The sequence below is a fragment of the Phycodurus eques genome, chromosome 1, assembly GCF_024500275.1.
Source record: "Phycodurus eques isolate BA_2022a chromosome 1, UOR_Pequ_1.1, whole genome shotgun sequence".
Lineage (NCBI taxonomy): Eukaryota > Metazoa > Chordata > Actinopteri > Syngnathiformes > Syngnathidae > Phycodurus > Phycodurus eques.
In genome coordinates this window covers 44,676,828-44,696,787 of record NC_084525.1, presented here as the reverse complement: position 1 = coordinate 44,696,787, position 19,960 = coordinate 44,676,828, and the positions used below count along the sequence as shown (strand labels likewise).

The 19,960-nt window shown below is 43.2% G+C and overlaps 1 protein-coding gene across 1 annotated transcript in view; it reads right to left on the bottom strand.

Annotated features, from left to right (window-relative positions):
* Positions 1–12,974, bottom strand: part of LOC133414166 (myosin-7-like) — a 47,679-nt gene extending 34,705 nt beyond the window's left edge. The window contains 11 exon segments of the mRNA XM_061699338.1: positions 3,721–3,857; positions 3,923–4,046; positions 4,122–4,239; positions 4,451–4,538; positions 6,487–6,563; positions 7,940–8,090; positions 8,150–8,329; positions 12,371–12,476; positions 12,478–12,539; positions 12,619–12,768; positions 12,837–12,974. Of these exon segments, the coding sequence (XP_061555322.1) occupies positions 3,721–3,857; positions 3,923–4,046; positions 4,122–4,239; positions 4,451–4,538; positions 6,487–6,563; positions 7,940–8,090; positions 8,150–8,329; positions 12,371–12,476; positions 12,478–12,539; positions 12,619–12,768; positions 12,837–12,974 (1,331 nt within the window).
* Between the last annotated feature and the right edge of the window lie 6,986 nt (positions 12,975–19,960).

Here is a 19,960-nt window from a genome sequence, read left to right as displayed (position 1 = left end):
CTTCTACAGTTCTCAAAAATCAAATTTATATTCAAATACAATCTCTTAAGTGAAAACAATTATGGCTTCAGAGCAAAAAGGTCCACCTTGATGGGAGTAATGGAGTTGGTGGAGGGGATGTCCACAAATATTGATTATTGAGACTACAATATTGGTGTTTTTATAGACTTTAAAAAAAGCATTTGACACTATTGATCATAGTATATTAATGAAAATTTTAGATAGCTATAGCATACGATTGGATTAAAGGTTACTTGGATGACAGGGTTCAATATGTACAATTTAATAATGAATACTCAAATACATTAAAAATCACTGATGGAGTCCCCCAATGATCTGTGCTAGGTCCCAAGTTATTTTTACTATCCATTAATGATATCTGAAATGTTTCCAAAATATTCAAATGTGTCCTTTTGCTTATGACCCAACTCTTCTCAGGTCAGGAACAACGTCTGACTACTGAGGAAAAGGAATTAAATATATGGGAAAAACTGTTTGGACAACAACAAATTATTAAATTTAACTAAAACAAAGTATCATTTTTGGCACAAGACTGATAAATAAACAGGCAAAAATTATGATGAATTTTACTAAGAAAGAGTGTTTGAAAATAAATTTGAAGGAATAATTGTAGATGATGAACTATGTTGGGAATATCATACAGACAATGTGAAATCCAAGATGTCAAAAAACATAGCTCCTTTCCATAAAACTAAGGACGTACTAAATAAAATAACATTATCCACACTTTACCGTTCACTGTTACTGCAATATATAACTTATTGTGTGGAATATGGGGCAAGACGTATAAATTCAAGACTCAATCAATCTTTAAGCTACAAAAAGGCAATCAGAGTTATTAATTGAACTGGTTACATAGAATCAACCAATTGACTTTATATCAACCTAAATACACTTAAAATTTACGGCCTAGTTGAATGCAAAACAGCACAGGTAGTGTACACAATCCACAACAATTTACTTTGCCACAGTACTCAGACGCTGTTCAAAACAAGAGACTGTTGTTATACAGCGGCGGAAATAAGTATTTAACACATCACCATTTTTCTCACTAAATTTATTTCAAAAGTTGCTATTGACATTTCACCACGTCGGGAACAACCCAAGTAATCCATCCATTCAAAGAAAGTAGAACAAATAAGATCAGAAATTAAGTTGTGTGTAATAATGTGAAATGACACAGGGAAAAACGTATTGAACACATAAAGAAAGGGAGGTGCAAAAAGGCATGCAAGGCCAAGACAACACCTAAGATCTATCAATAATCAAACAGCAATCAGATAGATAGATTTGTCAGTGCAAATGAATATCAGCTGGTTCAGTCCTAATTGATGGCCTAAAAAAATGTCTCATTGCCAAGGTGTGTGTCAAAACACATCTCACGATGGGTAAGAGCAAAGAGCTGTCTCAAGACCATCGCAAACGTATTATTGCAAAACATTTCAATGGGATTGTTTACAGGAGCATATTAAAGCTTCTGAAGGTTCCAGTGAGCACAGTTATGTCATAATACGTAAGTGGAAAGCCAATCAGACCACCATAGATTTGCCTCAATCAGGTGCTCATCGCAAGATTTCTGACAGAGTGCAAAGAATAATCAGAAGAGTTGTCCAAGAGCCAAGAACCACCTGTGGAGAGCTTCCAAAAGACCTGGAATTAGCAGGTACTGTTGTCACAAGGAAAACACTGCAATGCACTCAAACAAACAAAAAAACAATGCACTCCGCCACCATGGCCTGTATGAACGGTCACCATGCAAGACCCCATTGGGGTGAAAAAAAAAAAAAAAGCATGTCAAAGCTCGTTTAAAATTTGCTGAACAACATTTAGATTTAGTTTTGTTTTAGATTTAGTTTTGTTTTAGTTAAATACTGGGAGAATATAGTCTGGTCTGATGAAACCAAATTTGAACTCTTTGGATGTCATAATGCACACCACGTTTGGAGGAGAAATGGCACTTGCACATCACCCTAAAAACATCCTACCAACAGTGAAGTTCGGAGGTGGGAACATGATGATGTGTGGTTGTTGTTTTTCAGCAAATGGTACGAGTAAACTTCACATTATTGAAGGAAGGATGAATGGGCAAATGTACCGAGACATTCTTCACAACATTTTGCTGCCATCTCCGAGGATGATGAAAATGAAACGAGGGTTTCGAGGGTGATACAAAACATACTGCCAAGGACACTCTCAATTGGTTTCAAATAAAAAAAATAAAGCTGCTAGAATGGCCTAGCCAATCACCTGACTTGAATCCAATCAAAAATCTATGGAAAGAACTGAAACTCAATGTCCGTAAAAGAACCCCACGGAACCTTCAAAATTTGAAGACTGCTTGTGAGGAGGAATGGGCCAAAACCACACCAGAGCAATGCATGCGACTAGTTTCTCCATAAAGGAGGCATCTTGAACCTGTCGTTGCAAACAAAGGCTTTTGTACAAAGTATTAAATAAATACCAGTTGGCGTGTTTTTCCCTGTGTCATTTCACGTTATTACACACAACTTAATTTCGGAGCTAATTTGTTCTACTTTCTTTGTATGTATGGGTTACTTGGCTTGTTTCCAACATCTGGTGAACTGTTCATGTCAATATCACCTCTGGAAATATATTTAGTTAGAAAAATGGTGACTGTCTCTCCATTAGAGGAGTTACATTGTGGAATGATTACGATCATGAACTGAAAACATCCATTCATCCATTTTATTTCACTTATCCAAGGTTGGTTGCAGGGGCAGTAACTTTAGTAGGGAAGCCCACACTTCCCTCTCTCCAGCCACTTTATCGAGATCTTCTGGGGGAATCCCAAGGTGTTACCAGGCCAGCCCGGAGACATATTCTCTCCAGCGTGTCCGGGGGCGTCCCCGGGGTCTCCTCTCAGTGGGACTTGCCCGGAACACCTCACCAAGGAGGCGTCCAGGAAGCATCCTAATCAGATGCCCGAGCCATGTCATCAGGCTCCTCTCAATTTGGAGGAGCAGCAGCTCTACTCTGAGCCCTTCCCAGATGACAGCTTATCACCCTATCTCTAAGGCAGAGCCCGGACACCCTGCAGAGGAAAACTCATTTCGGCCACTTATATCTAGAATCTTGTTCTTTCAGTCACGACCCACAGCTCGTGACCATAGGTGAGGTTAGGAACATAGCTCGCCCGGTAAACTGAGAGCTTCGCATTTCAACTTAGCTCCTTGTTCACCACAACGGAGCATCACTGCAGACGCGGCACCGATCCGCCTGTCGATCTCCCGTTCCATTCTTCCCTCACTCGTGAACAAGAACCCAAGATACCTGAAGTCCTCCACTTGGGGCAGGATCTTTTCCCCGACCTGGAGAGGCTACTCCACCCTTTTCCAGCTGAGGAACAAGTTCTCAACTGCTTCACACTCCAGTGAGAGTTGGAGATCACGGCTTGATGAAGCCAACAGAACAGTTTTTATTATTTCTTCCTACTCCTATTGAACAGCTACATTCTTTTGGTTTATTGTTTTTTTTCTGTTTGCTTGTTTTCTTCCATGTTTTGTCTTCCAGGCCTACTTTGATTAGTTTTGAACATACATGTTCAATAAAGATTATTATAGTAGTAGGGTATCTTAAGAGGAAGATCGAGACCACTGTACAATAAGTTGAATTTGAAATGTATTGTCGTGATTGTCTTTCAAATGGAATGATTGCTGTTTGATTTGTTAGAATGGAGACCTTTGTAGCATCATCTTGTCTCTCTCCATCATCATCAGTTTCGCTCGGCTCATGGCCTGAACCGTGGTCAGGATTTGAGACAGGCGGGTGTCCCTCATGTCTTCCAGCTGACCCAGCAGACCTGTCTTGAAGAACACCTGCAGGTGGGAAGAAGATGAAGACACATCTGACATGGACTCATCCGAAAAGATTGCTGTCATACTTTGGTTTGCCCAAACTTGTATTGGCTGTAGTCAATGTCCAGTGAGCCAAGAAGCTTCTCCACAGCTTTGTGGCTGTCCACAAAGGAGGCCTCAGGAATGGCGGTGGGGTTCAGGATACGATAGCTGAGATTGTGAGTGGTCACACGGTAAAGCTTACCTAAGACAAACGAATCATGTAAGGTCGCCCGTGACGCTTACCGCTGTTTAAACTCAGCATACAATATTCGGTTTGGGAACCCCTTCCTGCAGATGTGAATGCCCTCCAAGACCCCGTTACACCTAAGCTGGTGCAGGACAAGGAATGGATCCATGACGCCTGAGGAACACAATACAAAATAAATTTCAATGAATCCAAACACGTTTCATAGATAACGAAAGTAATTCAAACGGTTGAAAAATAGGCTAAATATTCATTTTAGCATTAAAAATGCTGCTAAATGTACTGTAGTTGAGAGTCTAAAAAGGCTGCTGTTCAAGCAGTCTTCTGTAACCGAGTGGGGTTTGTGGGTGTTAGGGTACTGACTCACCAGGGTTCTTGCTCTCATTGGGGATAATGCAGCGGACAAAGTGCGGCTGAGTGTGCCGGAGGTTCGCCAGCAGCTTGTTGAGGTTCTCCTGTTGGGTAAATAACACTTCAAGCACATTCAAAGAGACAAGACCATGATGTATCCACTACATGTGCCAGAGATACAGATCAGCAACACTAACGTCTGCCTCCGCTACGAAAATGTCATGAACGGAACAGAGGATAGGACCCAAAAATGCACGACTCCAAAACAAATGGACAGTTTCCAAAAAGAGAGGTTTAATAGACGGGCATAGGTCGGTACACAGGCAGGCAATCCAAGATAGGCAACAGTATCCAAAAACATGAGGCAAAGAGGCAAGGTTGATAATCGGAACAGGGTCAAGTCTTACTGTGAGTCTGTGACAAGGAATGCTGGAACGTGACGACAAGGTACAACGAACTGGCAACGAGAGGGAATGAGACAAGAGGTTAAATACAATAGGTAATTAGGGTGAACGAGGCACAGGTGGTGAAGATGCTCACAGGAGCAGGTGTGTGTGAAACAGGGAGGGAAAGACAAAACCCGGAACACACATGACAGAAAAATTTAATCCACACTGTCTTTATGGGATTTACGTGCACTTCACAATTCACTCTTGCGATTTTAGACCTAGGGCTTAACAAGTAACCACCCCTGAGCTCTGTCTGTAATTGTCATGCCAAAGAAGCTGCCTGTTGATGCTGCACCATGCTGCCTGTGCAGCGGCTGCTTAAGGCTGGTTTATGCTTGATACATCTGTGACACACGACTCCTCTTCTTCTTCTTCTTTTCCTTTCGGCTTGTCCTGTTAGGGGTCGCCACAGCGTGTCATCCTTTTCCATGTAAGCCTATCTCCTGCATCTTCCTCTCTAACGCCAACTGCCCTCATGTCTTACCTCACGACATCTATCAACCTTCTCTTTGGTCTTCCTCTCATTCTCTTGCCTGGCAGCTCCATCCTCATCATCCTTCTCCAAATATACTCACTCTCTCTCCTCTGGACGTGTCCAAACCATCGAAGTCTGCTCTCTTTAACTTTGTCTCCAAAACATTGAACGTTGGCTGTCCCTCTGATGAGCTCATTTCTAATTTTATCCAACCTGCTCACTGGTCATTTTAATTAACATTGTACAGCATCATACTATGTGCTAAATGTTGACTACTCGACATCCATTGCAGCCTGGTCAATCTGGAAGGGGGATTCCCTCCCATCAGCGGTCCCTTCTCAAGGTTACTTTTCCCCCAAATTAGGTTTTGAGTTTTTCCTTTCCCGATTGGCATTTAGATCAGGGGATATTGTCAATCTTTGACAACTGGGGCCTGTGAACCCCTTTGAGACTCTTGTAATCAAGGGCTATACAAATAAACTCGACTTGATTTTGTCCTTTGGTTGAATCAGCTTTTGTCTGAGGGTGTTAGTGGGTTTGAAATACATTCGTATGTTATGTTTGAAGAAACTCCTTCTGAGTTCTCTGACAAACCAGCCACATATGGGAGTACCACATTCCGCCTCCTGTTTCTGTTTTCAGCTTTGATGTAGTGGCTCTTCTTCTCTTGGCAGATTTGACCAAGGCCCAGTTTGAATACCCACAGTTAGTAGGAGTCTTCCTGATGTGAGTCTGCTCCTTCTTTCTTCGGTTGTTGGTGTGGGGGATGTTCTGTGCTCAGTCCTTGATGGGTGTGATAGCCCCTAGCTTGTGTTCAAGTGGGTTATGGGACTTAAAGAGAAAGTATTAGTTTGTGTGGGTAGATTTTCTGTAGACCTCTATATTGAGGTTTACGTCCTTCCCTGCCAGCACCTCACAGTCCAAAAACGGCAATGCGTCCTTTTTGCAGATTACCATGACCTGGATGACTACACAGACACAATCTATGATCACTGAGACTCATGTATCATGTGACTGACTCATGTGATCATGTGACTGAAAGAGGTAGGACTCACTAATGCAATACTCATTCGTGAGGTAATGTGACTTACTGAATGAGTCACTCATGCGATTAAGTTACTTATTCACCTTATGAAGCTGTGAAACAGTCTGGAAGGAAGCTGCTTTCCTCTTCCTCTGCTTGGTCTCATGCTTAGGATCCGAGGCTGAAACCAGAGTCAAAACAGATCCTCGCTTTACACTCATGTAGAATGTATGCACGAAAATAAGAGACACCCACACAGGAGCAGAACAGAAAAGGAAAATAAGATACACCCACACAGGAGCAGAACAGAAAAGTTCCACCAACTCATTGTCGTACAACCTGTGATTGATTCAGATTCTGGCATCAGAGCACATCTGACTGGGGGGCATAGATTAATGCGGGGGGAAATGGAACACGCACATGCATGCGCTCACGCATGCACACACATGAGGCATTAATAACAGGTATGCCACAGTGGGCACTGTAAGATAAATTAAACACAAAGCTTAACTTTAGAAGAGTTGTAGTTGGTGAATGTTGACACTTTACTAAATCAAATCGTGTCCTTCCCCTCGCTCGTGCATAAAGTCCCTGTCAAACGGCAACTAAACTAACTGGGCCTTTCTTTTATGGAGTATTGTGCACCTTTGGTCTGAAAACATGTTTTTCAGAGTGGAGAATGTGTTCTTGCACATTACTGTGGGCAAGTTTAACAGCAGTCAGCTTACTTCAGATGTATGTACTGGTAGTTTGACATGATGTGACCGGACCAAATACTGTACAAATGATCAACACTGTTTCATATTTTTATTTTGTGTTTACAGGCGGCTGTGGCTCGGTTGGTAGGACATTTTTCTTTTTTTTTTAAAACTCATGCCTTATCTTTTATGCATAATGTGAATTGAATAAATAAAAACTATTGATTACATAAAAAGGAAACCAATTAGTTACACATTATTAAGTGAAAAGTCTTATTTTGTCTTTTGTATTCCTAATTGATCTTTAACCAAGCAAAAATATAGTTTATCCAAATACTCCATTGTTCCACAGAATTTCCAGTATGATACTCGAGTGCAAAAATATTCGTGAGCTGCAGCTATAAATTCAACTTCCCTATTATAATGTCATCATTTTATTTTTTAATAAAACATTTGATTTGCGTCCCTGTGTGACTAAGCAGCAAAAAAATTGTTCCTCAAAATTACAAAGTTGCTCCTCAAATGAAGAAATGATGAGCAAAACTGTTCGTCAAAGAAAAAAGCAAAACATTTTGAGGCTTGTGTAAGTCCACTCCATTTACCATATTAATTCTTTTTAACTTTATCTTACTTTACGTGACATAAATAAATAGATTTACACAGATTGAAAACCATTTAGTTTGGCATGAAAAGTTTACACTGTAGGGAGTGATCGGAGTGGGGCACGATAAATCATTTAGGGGCATTGATTGATTGATTCATTCATTCTTTAATTCATTCTTGCATTCATTGACTATGAGCGACATGTCCATATAGCGAATATTGCGTGCTTTATTGTTTGCTTTGTGGCACATACTACCTGTCTCGGAAGTGATGTAGTTCTCAAACAGTCCAGCCATTAGTTTGCTGGAGGACTTCTTGTACAAAAGCACCACAGTCTCATTGAGAGGGTCTCTGTTCTTGTCCAACCAGCCTATGATGTTGTATGGAACCAGCACGCAACACCTCAGCTTTAGCATTATTAGAGCTTCCCATCACTGGGATAGATGCAGTGTCGGTGGGGACGTACCACTCCGGCGTAGTGGACCACCTCAAAGTGCGTCTCGTATTTGCGCTTCTTGTCTAGCCGCGGTCGCGGGAAGTTTGGTGACTTTCCCAGATGGTTGTCATACAGTTTGGTCTTGAAGCTGAGGTCTGTGGCCTTGGGGAACATACACTCCTCCTCCATGATGGACTGGATTCCCATGGGCTGAACAAAAAGTCCACATATTAGGCATCATTCGATTAGCTTTGATAGCAGATTTACTCAGATAGTGGCCCTGATTCTAATAACCATCTTATAACCTCTCACTTCAACATTAATGACTTAAATCCTTGAAACCCTTCATGTGTCCATAAGGGGTTGCAATTCCCCATACACAGTCCAATGGCTTACATTTCATGATGTCAATACAAACCAATTCAAGTATGATTTTTTTTAGGGTGGGAGTGTGTATTGCCACCCGCCCAGAAATGCTGATCTAGAGTGCATCTGCTCTGCCAAGAGGCTGAGCTCCCGTCAAGCCAGGTGGGCGTTGTTTTTTGACCGGTTCACATTTACCTTGTCCTACCGCCGAGGGGCCCAGAATACCAAGCCTGATGCCATGTCCCGTGAGTTAACCTCAGAGAGTACCAAGGATGATCCTGATCGCATCTTGTCTTCCCGTTGCTTTCTGGGCTCAATCACATTAGAAATAGAAACCCTGGTGAAGGAGGCCCAGGAAGACCAAGCCGATCCTGGTGGAGGTCCCCGGAACTCCTTGTTTGTCCCTGGTACGGTCCGCCCCCGGGTGCTACAGTGGGCCCATTCATCACGACTTACCTGTCACCCTGGGATCCGCAGACCGTTGGCCTTCCTCCGTCAACGCTTCTGGTGGCCTACCATGGAAGATAACACCCAGGCCTTTATCTCTGCATGCACGGTATGTGCTCAAAATAAGACATCCTCTAAACCACACTCTGGTCTACTTCATCCGCTTCCCATTCCCAGATGCCCTTGGTCGCGCATCGCCCTGGACTTTGTTTCTGGGCTTCCCCCGTCCAATGGAAACACAGTCATTCTCACTGTGGTGGGCAGGTTTTCCAAAGTGGCACACTTCCTAGCACTTCCCAAGCTTCCATCTGCCAAAGAGACTGCTGACCTGTTGGTCCAGCACGTTTTCTTCCTACATGGCATCCCTTCTGACATAGTCTCTGACAGGGGCCCCCAATTCACCTCCCAGGTTTGGAGAGCGTTTTGCATCGCACTTGGTATAGGTGTTAGCCTATCCTCTGGTTATCATCCACATCCACCATTACTGTTCCCGTCGCAGGAGGATGAGATTGCAGTTCATTCGGTGCAGGCCCACATACGCCGGTGCTCCAAGGTCTGGAAGCAAGCCCGCGTCACCCTTCTCCGGTCCTCTGCCAAGTCTCAGGTACAAGCCAACCGTCACCGCATCCCCACGCCTGCTTACACTGTTGGTCAAAAAGTGGGGCTCAGTACAAAACATCTATCGCTCAAGGTTGAATCCAAAAAACTGTCCCACCGCTTCATTGGCTCCTATGAGATTGTGGCTGTGGTAAATCCATGTGCAGTGTGCCTTAAACTCCCTGCTATTCTCCACGTTCACCCCGCCTTCCAAGTTTCACAGATAAAGCCGGTTTCTTCCAGTCCTGTGTCGCCCCCTCCTCCTCCCCTGGTGGTAGGAGGTCATCCTGCTTGGGCCGTGAACAGGCTCCTGGATGTTTGTCGCCGGGGTCGCGGCCTTCAATACCTGGTCGACTGGACAGGTTATGGTCCGAAGGAGGGGAGTTGGATCCCTGCATGACTGATCCTGAGCAAGTCGTTGATCCACGACTTCCATCGTGCCCACCCCGGTTGCTTGGCTTGTACGCCTGGTGGCGCTCGTGGGACGGGGGGTACTGTCAGGGCTGCTGTTTCAGCACCCTGAGTCCAGCCCGTGTGTGTGTGTGTGTGTGTGTGCGTGTGTGTGTGTGTGTGTGTGCATGCATACGTGCGTGCGTGTGTGTGTGTGTGTGTGTGTGTGTGTGTCATGAGTGCTTTGCAGGCTTGACGTGTTGGAGTCTAGCAGCTGCATCTTATCATCCTAATTACACCTGACTACTCTTAAAACGCTGTGGGACTCGTCGCCAACGCTCTATGTTGAGTTTTCACCCTAGCCGCTTTGTCCACATTTTGCTTCCCGGAGACCTCATAATTTTATCTCTAACCCATTCTTGCTCTTTGTCCCCAGTCTGCCGTCTTCCCTTGCTCACCTCTTGTGGCCCACCAACAACCCGGACTCATACCCTGCCAGACTGGTCCTCCTTGGAACCCTGCTAATCCCAGATCTAGTTCTCGGAGCCCTTTTTGTTTGCTTCCACAACTATAATAAATATTTGTTCACAAACTACCCTCCCGCTCCTCTCTGCATCTGGGTCTAACTCGCAACCTGAATCCTGACAGCATGTGTACCCACTCAGGGGCCGACCAGTGCTGTTTTTCATTGTGTACAAAGCCATGACACTCAAAAAGTGGTCCTTTAGGTTCCACTTGTTCAGTAAGTGTTTTTTCTTTTGCATTCAGGTGGATCTTTATTCTTCTCCAACTCCCCGATTTCCGGAGTGGTCTACGACAATGACACTAGCCTGTATCAGGGTTGGAGCACTCCAGCCTTGGCTTCTGGGCAGCAAGCACCCACGCTAAGTCGTCCCATGCTCTTGATGTTATGGATCTCCTGCTGGTAACACTGACTTTCATGTTCATCGAATCCCAAGTTTCCCTAACAGTATCGGAGAATCCACTGTATATATATTTTGATCACATAGCCTCGTGACCTGCGGACTCTGAGGTTACGTCCTGGTGGCTAACCCTAACACGTGTTAACGTGTCTGCAGGAGCTAGTCGGCAGTTTGAAGTAGTTTCATTCTCCCGGCTCCCACACAGTCGCACGCACACACACAGAACCCTCAGTCCCTCACTCTATACTTAAAGGCATTTTCTAACTTGTCGGGAGACAGGAAGTCATTGGCTGACTGACGGCTTTTTGTGTACTGGTGTCTAAGACATCATATGAGCACGGTCACATATGATTTTTTATTTTGTTTAAACTACCAATACTAAAAAAAATGGCACTGTACTGTTTTTTATGTCAAAATACCTCGGTCTGCTACGCAACACTATCACACATACTGCACATACTATATCAAAAATCACCACTGGACACAACATGATGTTATGACACGACATTAGAACATGACGTGAATTAGGACACAATATTAGGACAGGATGTGAGTTAGGACACGGCGTTAGTACACAACATTAAGATGATGCTAACAATATGCTATGATGTGATGTAAGGATACAATATCAGGGGACAATGTTAGAACATGATGTTATGATAATAACAATGTGAGGACACAACATTAGGACATGATGTTTGGATCTGACATTAGGAGAAGATGTTACTAAATGACATTAATGTAAAATGACAGGACACGAGTTAGGACATGATGTTTGGACACAACATTAGGAAACAATATTATAACATGACAACACAATCTTAGAGGACACGGCATGAGTTACGACACATTAAGATGGGACAAAAGTTAGAACAAAATGCAAGGACATGATGTTAGGACAAGTCCCTGATGGTGTAGTGGTACACTCGCCTGACTTTGGTGCGGGCACCATGGGTTCAGTTTCCACTCAGTGACGGTGTGTGAATGTGAGTGCAAATAGTTGTCCGTGTCTATATGTGCCCTGCGATTGACTTGCGACCAGTTAAGTGTGTAGTCTGCCTTTCGCCCTAAGTCAGTTGGGATAGGCTCCAGTCCCACGTGACCCTAACCAGGATAAGCGGTGTTGAAAATGGATGGATGGATGTTAAAACACAACAGTAAAACACAACTTTAAGACCTGACGTGAAGACTCAAAATTAGGACATGGTGTTAGAACACAACATTTGGATGCAATCTAACACAATGTTAGAACAGAACATTAAGATATGTCATTTGGACATGATGTTAGGACATGACAATTGGACACAAGATAGGAGAGGATTTTAGGACATGTTAGGACACCATGTTAGGACATGATGTTAGGACATGATACCAGGAGATGACATTACAAGATATAGGGAAACAATGTCGGGATATTAAGTTAAGACAGAACATTAGGACACAATATAAATTAAGACACAATGTTGAGACATGGTGGATGGTTCCAGAAGTACTGACAAAAACAAGACGTGTGGTCAGGGAAAAAGACCTTCTCGATGAGGTCGATGCACTCCTGCAGGTCAAGACCAAAGTCGATGAAAGTCCACTCAATGCCTTACGTTTTATACTCTTCCTGCTCCACGATGAACGTGGTAGTTGAAGTACTGCTGCAGCTTTTCATTGGTGAAGTTGATGCACAGCTGCTCAAAACTGTTCAACTGCAGAAGAAGCAGAAGAAGTGAGTGAGCTTGCCACCTCCAGCGGCACACAACGTTATATGTCACATGTTATGTGTACCTCAAAGATCTCAAAGCCGGCGATGTCCAGCACGCCGATGAAGTACTGTCGAGGCAGTGCCATGTACAAGGACACATTGATGCGGCTCACCAGCCACTTGAACATGCGGTCGTATGTGGCCTTGTCAAGAGCTGCCACCGCAAAATACACCTACACACAGCCATCAGGTCACATGCAGGACGTGTCTGCATGCACTCACAGCAACTGAAGGAAGTTACCTGCTCCACTGCCTGTCCTTTCACAATGGATTCATTGCCCACTTTGACTCGAGGATTCAGGAGGCCTTTGAGCAGGTCAGCGGAGCTGATGCCCATCAGGTAGGCTGCCTTGTCCACGCCTGCATGGGTTAGCAACATGCTATCTAGCATCAGATCTCATTAATAAAACAAATTAGTTGGAAATATCCAAGATCATGGATCAGAGGTGTCAAACTTAAGACCCACGGGCCCTCTATGCAATTTTATGTGGTCTCTCCAAAACTAGTTATATGATCTAAAAATTATGATTATCAAATGCATGGGGCAATTATGCAACACCAGAATCAGAATCAGAATCATCTTTATTTGCCAAGTATTTAAAAAAAACACACAAGGAATTTGTCTCCGGTAGTTGGAGCCGCTCTAGTATGACAACAGACAGTCAATTGACAGAGAACACTTTTGAGACATGATGGGCCAAGTAGTACATACACTACTCACAAAAGGTTACGGATATTTCGCTTTGATGAATTAAAACATTGAGCTACTTGTTAGAGAAGAGAAAGGTGTGCAAAAAGTACATAAAATGTAATAAATCTAAAGGTTATAGGACATTTTAGGTTCATCCTGAAGTTTCACCCAAAAGCCAAACAACCCCTGATTTTGTCTAGACCTGTTAAATCAAGAAATCACTTAAATAGAACCTGTCGGGCAAAATTAATTCAGCCAGAAGATCTCAAAACGTTGCAACAAAATGCCATGATTCAAAGAAATTAAAGAACAGATGAGAAGTAATTGACATCTATCAGTCTGGAGAGGGTTACAGCACCATCTCTAAAGCATTAGGATTCCAGCGAACCAAGGTGAGAGCCATTATCCTCAAATGTAGAAAACATGGAACAGTACCTTCCCAGGAGAATTCGGCCTACAAAAATGACCCCAAAAGCAGAGTGACGACTCATCCAGGAGGTCTCAAAGGAACCCAGGACTACAGTTATAGAACTGCAGACCTCCCTTGCTTCAGTTCAGGTCAGTTCATGGCTCAACAATATAGAGGTGACTGGAAAAAAATGGCATCCATGGCAGAGCTCCAAGGTGAAATAATTGCTGACCAAAAAGAAATTAAAGACTTGTCTTACTTTTGCACACACAAAAAAAATCTGAATGATTGCCGAGACTTTTGGGAGAATATAGACTAACGAGATAAAAGTTGAACTTTTTTGAAGGTGTGTGTCTCTTTATATCTGGGGTAAATGTAACACAGCATTTCAGAAAAAAGAACATCATACCAAGAGTTAAACATGGTGGTGGTAGTGTGATGATCTGTAGCGCATTATTAGGATTCCCACATAGTCTCCAGGCAGGATATGCCCTGCTCCAATATTACTGGCTTCAGAACACGTGCCACTGGACTATGATTGGCTGCTACTGTATATCCCGGTAGAACATGCCCTACTGCTTCCAGACGGGAAAATAAGTATGTGACTTAAGTGTGGCCGTGTTAATGTTTCCCACTAACCCTAACTCACCGTAATCCTAATTTTTACCCATCCTAAACCGCCATAAGCCCCAACCCTAGCCCTAAACCGAACCATAACAAACTTCTCTGTTTTTATTTTGTACAAATGTGATACATGTTTGGGATGGTCATCTCATTGCATATACATAGCCTGCCCTTCCCGTGTCGCAGGAGCCAATCATGTTGCAGCGGGGCATGTCCTGGCTGGAAACTTTGTGGGAATCCTAAAAATAATAATAATAATAATAATAATGCGTCTGGGGCTGCTTCAGGACCTGGATGACTTGCTGTGATTGATGGAACTATAGATTATGCTCTTTCCCAGAAAATCCTGAAGACTGTTCGGTCAACATTTGGTGACCTCAAGCTGAAACGCAATTGAGTTCTGCAACAGGACAGCAATCCAAAACACATCAGGAAGTCAACTTTTGAATGGCTTAAAAAGAAAAAACAAGAGAGGGGCCTATTCAAAGCCCGGACTTGAATATAATTTACATGCTGTGACATGACCTTAAAAAGGCAGTTCATGCTCGAAAACCCTCTAGTGTCGCTGAATTAAAACAATTCTACTAGGAAGATTGAGCCAAAATATCTCCACAGAGAAAAACTAATTGCCAGTTGTAGAAAATGCATGATTGCAGTTTTTGCTGCTGAGGCTGGGCCAACAGCTTATTAGGTTTAGGGGCAGTTGCTTTGTCACATAGTGGCAATAGTTTTTTTCCTGAATAAATAAAACCACCATTTAAAAATTTTATGTTGACTTTGGTTATCTTTGTCTGATATTTACATTTCTTTGATGATCTTAAACACTGTGAAAAGTCAATAAAAAAAAAAAAATTATCTTGAAAAGAATTGGAACTTTTTCAGGCACTGTAGATTAGTATTAGCTAACAGTGTTATCAACCTCTAATAATGCCAAACCTAATTGTGTACGACATGTCCGCTTCACTAATTGACAAGTGGCTAGTCCAAGATGGTGCCTAACCATGTGGTCGCCTCGGTTATGTGCTCTCTATTATTGTCTAGGCTTTTATGTTTTTTGTTCGTCTTTGGAGACATTACACAACTCACTTACGCAAGGGAAGACTTGGTAAACATTAGGGAGTCTACCCTGGACTTTCTTTTTTTCCCTGAGTTACTCAGCAGAGTGGGGGCCGCGGTGTACGGAGCATGGAGGCGAAGGCGTAGGGGGAAACGCGCCTGAATCCAGGTGAGAGGATTTGGAATGGCGCTCCTGTCGATTCACCTCGTGAATCTACGCTCCCTACCCAACAAAATGAACGAGCTTCATCTTCTCACAAAGATCAGTAAAGACTTCGGATGTTCCGCCACCCTGAGCTTCACGGAGGCATGGCTTTGTGAACCTGTCCCCGATGGTGCCGTAATGCTTCCGGGGTTCCAACTACACCAGGCAGACCGTGTCAAAGAGTTATTGGGGGAAAAAAAAGGTGGCAGGATATGCTTCTATTATCAACGAAAAATGGTGCACCAACGTCACGGAGCTCAGCCCACACTGCAGCCCTGACTTGGGGTTACTGTTTTTGAACTGTAAGTCATTCTACTCACTGCGTGAGTTCGCATCTTTCATACTCGCGGGTGTTTACATTCCTCCTCAAGCTAACACGAACGCTAACGCTCGCTGAACAAGTAAATGAAATTTAAAAAAGCATCCAGATTCACCCCTCATTATTCTTAGGGACTTTAACAAAGCTAAACTCAACCATGAACTCCCTAAATACATCGGCACATCAACTGTCCTACCAGGGAAAATAACATTTTAAAGCACTGCTATACTGTGCTAAATAATGCATACCATGCTATCCCCCATGCAACTCTAGGCTCGTCTGATCACTGCATAATTCACTAAATACCAACATACAGGACAAACTTAATCTACGAAGCCTATGGTGAAAACAGTGAAAAAGTAGACCAATGAAGCAAAGATAGAACTTCAAATCTGTTTAGACTGCACAGATTGGCGTGTCTTTGAAAATTAAATTGGCAGCCTGGATGAAACTGTTTACATCCTATATCAGTTTCTGTGAAGACGTGTGTACCAACAAAGTCATTTTGCACGTTCAATGACAAGAAATTGCGGTTCACTGCCAAACTTAAGCAACTTTGCCAGGATAAAGAGGACACCTATCAAAGTGGGGATAGAGCCCTGTATAATTGTGCTAGTAACCAGCTGACTAAAGAAATTAACCATCCACGAACAGGAAGTGAGACAAATAATAAATAAATAACAAAAGAGCAACAAAGCGGCAAGCCCAGACCTTGTGTCCCCATCCTGCCTCAAAGTCTGTGCAGACCAATTCGCTCCAGTCTTCACACAGATCTTCAATAGATCTCTGGAACTGTGTGAGGTACCATCCTGCTTCAAACGCTCCACCATCATCCCAGTCCCCAAAATACCTGCAATCTCGGGTCTGAATGACGACAGGCCTTTCGCCCTGATATCTGTGGTCATAAAGTCCTTTGAACGCCTCGTGCTGGACCACCTCAAGAGCGTCACAGGTCCTCTGCTGGACTATCCTGCAGTTTGCCTACTGAGGAGGCGGGGGACATTGAATCCGAGTGGACCATGTTCCGCGCCTCCATTGTCGAGGCGGCCGCCAGAGTTGTCGGTGCCAGTCGTGGCGGCAATCCCCGAACGGGATGCCGTCAAGCTGAAGGAGTCTTATCGGGCCTTTTTGGCCTGTGAGACTCCTGAGGCAGCTGATGGGTACCGGCTGGCCAAGCGGAATGCAGCTTTGGTGGTCGCTGGGGCAAAAACTCGGGCATGGGAGGAGTTTGGTGAGGTCATGGAGAAGGACTTTCGGATGGCTTCGTGGAAATTTTGGTCCGCCATCCGGCATCTCAGGAGGAGAAAGCAGTGCACCACCAACACTGTGTATAGTGGGGATGGGGGCTGCTGACCTCGACTCGACTTGTGAGTCGGTGGGGAGAATACTTCGAAGACCTCCTCAATTCCACCGACACGCCTTGCCATGAGGAAGCAGAGTCTGGGGTCTCTGAGGCGGGCTCTCCTATCTCTGGGGCTGAGGTCACCGAGGTGGTTAAAAAGCTCCTCGGTGGTAAGGCCCTAGGGGTAGATGAAATTCGCCCGGAAATCCTAAAGGCTCTGGATATTGTGGGGCTGTCCTGTTGACGCTTCTGCAACATCATGTGGACATTGGTGACAGTGCCTCTGGATTTGCAGACAGTGGTGTTCCCCCTTTTTAAGAAGTGTTCCAACTACATGCTCGGGCATCTTTTTGGGATGCCTCCTCGAAGCCTCCCTGGTGAGGTGTTCCGGGCATGTCCCACCAAGTCCTCTCCTCCTTTGACAATAAGCTATCACGTTTCAATTTATTACACCAGGATATTAGGGAGCTCAAAACCATCTTGGAGTTCACGCACCAACAAGTCAGAGAGCTAAAAGAAGACAATGCCGAACTTCAGTCAGACATGAAAGCGATGAAAACAGAAGAAGTAGTTCTCAAAAACGAAACAACAAAAATCAAAGAAGCAGTTCTGGATTTACAGTCTAGAAGCAACCTCATCCTTTCCGGCATTTCCCAGAGTACACCTGATGATACAGAGGCTCAAGTAAAAAACTTTATGTCGACAGCGCTGAAAATCTCAAAGGAGACACTCACTAACATCACCTTCCACCAAGTACACAGACTAGGAGGACCGCAAGCAGGGAGTCATACCCATCCAAACATGGCCAAATTCGAACATTTCCAGCAGAAAGTATTTGTAAAGTAAAAAGGACAGGAGCTGAAGGGTACACAGTTTGGGATGGATAACCAGTTTCCACGCTAACTCAATGAGCGGAGTAAAGTCTTGTACCCTTTTTAATGAAGAATAAACAAGGAAAACGCTCCTCACTGGTTGTGGACACACTATATGTAGACCAGTGATTTCCAACCTTTATGGGGCAAAGGCACATATTTTACAATTGGAAAATCTCACAGCACAACAACTAACAAAAATGTCACAAAAAGTGGATACACAGTAATTACTGTATGTACTTCCTGGCACCAAATAGAAGAGCATTTATTTGTTCTGTCTGTCACTATGACTCACTGGCATAAATAGAGGAACAAAGATACGTTATTTCTTGTAAATGAATAACTTTTTGAGCACTTAAGTAAAATGTGAAAATTTCCCACGGCACACCTGAAGATCGCTCATGGCACACTAATGTGCCACGGCACACTGGTTGGGAATCACTTATGTAGACTGTCAACTGTTTCCCGATTCCAAAGTCCTATTGCACCTTCTACTCACTGACATGGTACGATGCTCTTGTTTTCTTTTTACCTTATCTTTCTCTATGGTACTTTCTTTTCCCTTCTTTATGGCACAACCCCATCCCCCCATTTACCGAATGCTCACTCCCCCGTCCCTGCCCCCACCGTACACATATGTATTTCCATGCTATTTGTGCTTCTACGTATAACTCGTGATATAGTCCGTTGACTTCCGTTTTCATGTTTTGGCTATGCTGAACCCATATACAACACGTTCAATACCTCAATACATAATACCTCCTATCACAACTTCATATTACCAGCTACACAGTAAGCTGGTAATATGAAGTTGATATGTATTTCTGAGAGTTTTCTATCTTTCCCACACTTGTATAGACGATACATTCTCACACATTGTCCCACATTCACTTATAACAATTGTACACTTATCATTAATATGAGAAGTATAAATTATGTTTTATGGAATGTAAATGGCATTCGTTCACAGTCAAAAATAATTAAGGTTATGGATTATATCACAAAATTAAAAACGGATCTGTTTTTCATACAAGAAACCCATTTTTCAAAATCAGAAAAAAATTACCTTTCCGATATAAATTTCAGTCAGACCTTTTCAGCTAGCTATAGCAGCAGACAAAGAGGAGTCTCAATACTAATTCATGATAGAATACTTTTTACTCTAAATAGCACAATAATTGACCCAGAAGGCCGATACATAATTGTTCATTCAACTATATTTAACAAAATACACATTACTACACGTACCTAATATTGACGGTCCAGCTTTTATTCACATTATTTTATTGACTGATTTTTCAGCTAATTCAACAATTATTATAGGTGGTGACTTTAATATAGCACTTAATCCAACCATAGACCGCTCAAATTCAAAAAATACCAAACAATCACAGTCTTTCCGAATATTAGATGACTATATGCATGATTTTTGACTCGCGGACATATGGAGAATAAAAAATTCATACAAAAAGGGGATATACTCTTGTCTTCAGTACACTACTCCTTCTCTAGAAGTGAATACTTTCTTACAAAAAACTCAGTTGCTCAAAATAGTACTTCCAAAATACATCCAATCATAATCAGTGATCAATCCTCCAATTTCTCTCTGCCTCAAACTTGAATCAAACATGATACATTCTCCAACCCGACGCTTTAATACTTTTCTACTGAAAGATCCAGAGCTCGATATATTTGTAAAGAAGGAATGGAATGATTCTCTAGATATGATTGATTCCACGGCGGGCGACTAGTTAGCACATCCGCCTCACAGTTCTGATGACCCGGGTTCAGATCTGGCCTTACCTGTGTGGAGTTTGCATGTTCTCCCCGTGCCTGCGTCTGTTTTC